At 36.6% G+C, this 6216-nt stretch overlaps 1 protein-coding gene across 1 annotated transcript; it reads left to right on the top strand.

The window, feature by feature from the left end:
- The first annotated feature begins 1096 nt into the window (after positions 1-1096).
- Positions 1097-4703, top strand: LOC123749824 (ubiquitin recognition factor in ER-associated degradation protein 1-like). Its single transcript, XM_045731946.2, has 4 exons — positions 1097-1153; positions 1590-1707; positions 1990-2144; positions 4065-4703. The coding sequence occupies exons 1-4, from the start codon at positions 1097-1099 to the stop codon at positions 4701-4703; spliced, it is 969 nt and encodes a 322-aa protein (XP_045587902.2).
- Positions 4704-6216: the final 1513 nt, after the last annotated feature.

Raw genomic sequence — 6216 nt, 5'->3', positions numbered from 1 at the left:
ATTTAGGATGATTGACAGCCTTAGATTATGGGCTTCTTTTCCTATATATTGAATTTCTGTGAGGAGTTGTATATTATCTCTGTGCTGACTGGATAACAATGCCTGGAGCGAAGATTTAGAGTCTGTATGGATGATGTCATCATGTAAATTATTCTCAATTGTATAGTTTATTGCCTCCTTCAGGGCATATAATTCTGTTTGCAATGTTGAGCACCCACTATTCATGTTCCAGTAAGCTTCATAGTTGGTAGTGTAAACTGCTGCCCCAGCAGAACTTCTTTCTTGATCAACTGATCCGTGAAGATGTGAGTCGTTGTAGGTCTTGAGATGGTTTCCATTTGTTCTATTACTTCCTTGGGCCTCTGCGGGTCACATGCTGATTTTTTAACTGGTAATCTTTCAATGATTATCTTTAGATTCGATTCTTCCTATGGAGGAGGCTGTCGAAAGTGTTGATATTGTCTATCTTCCCGCTTGTTTTTAATGGTCCATTTCAGGGCCATTTTCTCTAAAATCTTGACCAGATTATCCATCCATGAGGTTGTTCTATATTGTAGGTTTTTCTGAAAGGATCTCTGTTTGATGTCTTTGACAGTTATCACTGAGGGATGTAAGAGCAGGGGCAGCATTGTCAAAGCTTGAGCTTCATGAATTGTTCCATGAGCCAGTTGAAGAGGAAGGTTCCTCTTCAACTCCTCCTCAACTCCTCTTCGTGTTCCTCCCTGCGGAGTTCCATTTTCTGGCCTCTTTGAGGTCGATGTTTTTCCTTGGAATTTGACTTTAGCTTCTCGGTTAGGCATTTCCATAAGCAAAGGAAGGAGGCTTCCTTTGGTAAAGGCAAGAGCGTGTCCTTTGATTTCCTTATCCACAAGGCACCAGTGTAGCTGGTGCTACACTGTGGATCACTGGCTAACTCGAAGGCTTTTTCTAGGTCTAGAAAAATAAGGATTCCAGGTTTGTCATTGACTTGATCCAGGAGGGAGGTAAGGCATTCTGTGGTTCCAACACCTTTTCTGTAAACAAACATTTTGGTGTAAATTGGCTTTCCATTCAATTCGATTAAGGGCCATTCTTTCTGCAGTTTTGGCCAGACAGAATGGTCACGGCCCTTGTGGATTTGTTCTATGTTTTACTCTTTTGGGCGTACAATACAGTGCCATATTGTATTCACAAATATTTTTTATTGTATATTCTTGGCATTTTGTTAATTTCAGCATTGAGAAGAAGGAATAGTTGAATTTCCATAAATATAACTTGAACATCTGCCATTTGAATTTAAATTTAATAATATATTTTCTAATTAAAAATTTGATTATGATAATTTCATATTCACCATTCATTATTCAGAACTGAACTCTGAATATTCCTGTGTGATTTTTATTTGTAACTGCTCTCCACCTTCATATGGTACATATGTGATCATGCGTACTCTTGGATTTACTTATACATTAACTACCAGGTGTATTCTACTCTGATTTGATATTTCCGCATTACTGAAAATCATTTCCAAAGTAAAGATTTCATTTTATTATATGTAATGCTGGTAGTTGTCAGGAATGTAATTGTGGGTGTTCATTTTACTCAAACAGTTCAGTTTCAATATGTTTGGAGAGCCGCTGCAGCCACGGCCTTTCAACACCCACTACCGCTGCTACTCTGTCTCCATGTTCCCCGGAGACAAGAAAGCTGTGGAGAAAGGTGGCAGAAGTAAGTGTGAAATTTAGTCAACGTTTATGAAACAAATATCAGTTGGTACTTAGCAAATTGCACCTTAATAAGCATATTTATATTTTATCTGGATATTATAGTTACCAGTACAGTATACTTTTGAAATGTGATATTTTCTGTAGTTCATTCAGTTAATAAATTTATTCATAAAGTAAATTATTAAATTTACGATAAAAGAGGGGGAATAATTCTTTTTTGCACTCGTATTAATTGTTCTCGTATTTATGATTTCACATTATTATACAGTGTTTATGTTTTCAGTTATTATGCCCCCTTCAGCTTTGGCTGTCCTAACACGTCATACTATTGTGTACCCAATGCTATTCAAGCTTACAAACCAACGGGCAAATAGACACACGCATTGTGGAGTACTGGAGTTTGTGGCAGATGAAGGAAAAGCGTATATTCCCTATTGGGTAAGTTGTTTCATAAAGTTATTGTCTATTGTATTAGCTTAAAAGCTATAACTTTCTAAGTACGACCATCATCATGAGTTGATCGTCTTGTGCAATGCAGTCATCAAATGATGATATACACATGAACAAATCCACAAGGACCGTGACGACGATTCGAGGAATCAAATCCACAAGGGCCCTTGTGGATTTGATGCATCACGTTATTGTGATTTCTGTGTGTGACGATATACGGTTTGTGTCAATGTTTGAGCAGTGTTGCCTATATGGTTCCAGTAGCTTACTGGTGTCTCCAAACTGTTATGAGAGATGCCACAACATAATGTTGAGCCAGGCATACTTCAAGTATGCCTGGCTCAACAGTCATAGCCATAGATACAGTCCTGGGCCCTTCTCGTCTTGCATGATTGTAGCACTTGCGGAGGCTTGCATAAAGCTCTTCACTGTACGTTATATATTTATTGAATATCCTTTTGGTTGTTGCACATAGATTCCTTACTTTTGAATATATTTCATATCAACTGTTGCTGCCAACAATATTTCTGTTTTGTACTATTAGTTTTGTAGTGTTCCTCCTTCCTCCTCTCTCCCCTTCCCCCTTTCCCCTCAAAGAAAATCAAACTTTAACATTCCTAGATTAGCAATTATATATACATACCATATTAGGACTAAGATAGCATATATTAGACCTTGGATTATTTGGACAGATTGGGTTAGGTTGTTTGTTTTTCCAGTATTTCAGTGTCATTTGGGCTCATTTAATAATACAAAAGTGACCTTTTGGGGATCCAACAGTCCACTTTTATACATTTTGCCAAAGTTGCTACATGTACAATAATTTTAGGAGGACAGACTGATCATTTTGTCCAAGTTCATGAGCGCAAATTAAAAGCTACAAAAAATAAAACGGCTGAATTTTAACATATATATCAAGCTGGAAGAAAACATGAGTGTAACCTTTACCCTTAAACAGCGCAAAAAAACATTATATGATTGGACATAACATCCGTTCCTGAGATTTGCAAAAAAACTTTCTAATTTTTGGTGCATAATCAACTAGGCCAATACACCAATTTTATCTAAATGATAACCAATGTAACTTAAAAAACCAGAATATAAGAAATATTTTTACAATTTAATATGTAAAACTTTATATTCTAACTTTGATCTCTCAAAGGTCAGGAACAGTTTCATTAGTATTTCCCCATCCATGTCTTTAAAAGCAATTCTAAAATTGAGAAGTGTAGCATAGGCTCCACGTACAATATTCTTTATGTCCTCCTCAGGTGACAGTTTTGTATCTAGAACCGCTCCTAGATCTTTCTTAATTAGAATTGTTTATAGCATTTTCACATTTGTAGGTTGTGTGTGGCCTATTTTCTCTTATTCGACAATCCATGTGGCATTTCACCACATTAAATTCCCTTTGCCAAGTTGTTGCCCCATACACTTATTTTGTCCAGGTCTTCTTTAGAGGGCATGAAAATTGTGTAAGTTTTCTTGTCTTCCCTAGTATCTTAGCATCATGAGCAAAGTTGCTAACATCTCTAAGATCTAAAACCCATCTCTAGATAGGTCTTTGGATAGATATAGATTGTCACCATTTTCAATTCAAACTAGGTTTTCCAAAAAATGCAGCTACTATTTTTTTTATTCTATTTAGAATGTTTACAACTTTAATTTGATGTTGGAATATAGTGACCCCACTACCCTCCACTCATTGGTGAAAACTCCTACTTTCCCTGTGATATTGAAGGTTGGGTCAGAGGGACATCTGCCACAAAAGTTAAATTAGAAAATAAAAACATGATAATGGTGCAAAAGGCTTTGTTATAACATTTGATGATTGTGATACATTTTTGGGGGGAATTGAAAAATTATTCTATTCCATTTATAGTAATGATTTGTATTTTTCTTTGACAGATGATGAGGCATCTTCTTTTGGGTGAAGGCGATCTTGTGCATATTGAATCTCAGTCTTTGCCTGTTGCCACTTTCTCCAAGTTGGAACCTCAGAGTGTGGAATTTCTTGACATAACAAATCCTAAGGCTGTCTTGGAAAATACCATGCGCAATTTTGCATGCTTAACCTTGGACGACGTCATTGCTTTCAACTATAATGACAGAATATACGAGATGCGAGTTCTAGAAGTAAAGCCGGGCAATGCTGTTAGCATCATTGAGTGTGACATGAATGTAGAGTTTGCCCCTCCAATTGGCTATCAGGAGCCAAAAAGAATAGATAGTGCAGCAGCTATGCCTCTAGATGACAAAGAGGAAATGATTCCTAAACCCACAGGATTTTATTCGTTCCAAGGCTCAGGAAACAGAGTGGATGGTAAAAGGAAAAACCTCGAGTTGTCTCAAGAAGAACTGTTAAAGAGGCTTCCAAGGCAGCGAGGAATTCCTGATTATGATTATGAAGTTGGGTCAATAAAATTCTGGAGAAAAGCCACTAAAACAAATGATGTCGAGACTAAAGTTGAGAAACAAAAGGAATTCGAGGCTTTCCAGGGTAAAGGTACTTCCTTACGAGAAGCTAAACTAGAAAATAATATGTAATTTAAAGAATTTAAATAAGTAAAATTTAAATGTAAAGAATAAAGAAACACAATTTAAAGAAAGTCGCTCTTCCTTTTCCTTGCAGCTGTTTTGTGCATCAAGAATGTTAGCTCAATGTGGCTACCTTTAAAAATACCAGTACCAAATAATAAGAATTAAAGTACTATATTGTATATTAAAACTAATTGCACAAATTATATGAAAATCATTTTCAAAATTATGAAGTGCAAACATATTCCTCCTCCTTTCACATTTCTATTTGCCTTACTCTATGAATTTCCAACTTATGTCTGGAAGTGATTAATTTAAAATTTACACCTCCACTACGTGAGTTGTCTGTCGTAACTGACAAATCATTTGTGTTTCACGTGACCATCGCCAACTCTCTTAACATTTACAGTAATATTTAGAAGAACAGATTGCTCACAGACACACAGAGATCACAATTGCGTGATGCATCAAATCCGCAGGGGCCGTGACGAGGACTCGAACCTGCGTCCGAGAGCGTCCCAGACGCTGCCTTAATCGACTGAGCTACAATATGGTCAAAAGGAGTTGAAAAGGATATAATGAAGTAAGGGCGAAGAGGGAGAACGGCCTATTGACATAGCTCGAGTGCATGGGGGTAGTTGTGTAAAACCCTGGTATGTGCCTCGGAGAGGCTGCAGGATCCAGTAACTTCAGTAGAACTTCGGTTTCAACTTCTTTTTACCATGTCGTAGCTCAGTCGATTAAGGCTCGATTAGCTTATTACCAATATAGAAAAATAAATACCTAAACGTAAAGAAAACTTCGTTTGAAATTATTTAATTATAGTTAGGCACAGTTGAATGAGCAAATAATTAGCATTTTGAGGATATATGTAACAGAATCTTGCCATAAAAATAATCAATGATATTAGAACATATACAGTATAAACAAAAAAAATTTATCTTAATTTTTAAAATAATCATGGGTTATAATAATATGAAATACATGGGTTATATATTGGGAGATACGTAATAATTCTTACCACACTTTAACGCTTTGGGACGTTATACATCATGTAGCAGCTTGAGGTCTCCGTCGCTCATCTCGTACACCTGTGCAAATACACCATATTATACATTTTTGTCTACTGGACAATGCTGCCAAAGCAAAAGAATGAATTGCAATGCTGGTACTGTACTCATGCTCAAATGGATTAATTGGACTGTCTCCCCTTGTTTCATCCTAAATTACGTTCAATCTGACACAGGCAGTCACTTTAAACAATAATATTCTTTACAAAAATTACTTGTGCATCTGATGTTGCCCGTATATTGCAATGAAGAAAAAAAGCTTCCAGTCCAACTAGCATTTTAAGAAAATGATATCTGCTCTAGTGGGAGTTTACACCCTATTGGGGTATAAACTATGAGTTTATAATTAAAGTTGTATAAACTATGAGTTGGTAATTAGACGGACCCCCAGAGCGGGTCCATGTATTTACCCCAAGCTATCCATAGTCACCAAGTGCTACCCCGGCCTTCTA

The sequence above is a fragment of the Procambarus clarkii genome, chromosome 29, assembly GCF_040958095.1.
Source record: "Procambarus clarkii isolate CNS0578487 chromosome 29, FALCON_Pclarkii_2.0, whole genome shotgun sequence".
NCBI classification, from domain to species: Eukaryota; Metazoa; Arthropoda; class Malacostraca; order Decapoda; family Cambaridae; genus Procambarus; species Procambarus clarkii.
The sequence above is the reverse complement of the archived record's forward strand: the minus strand, read 5'-3'. Positions and strand labels throughout refer to the sequence as shown.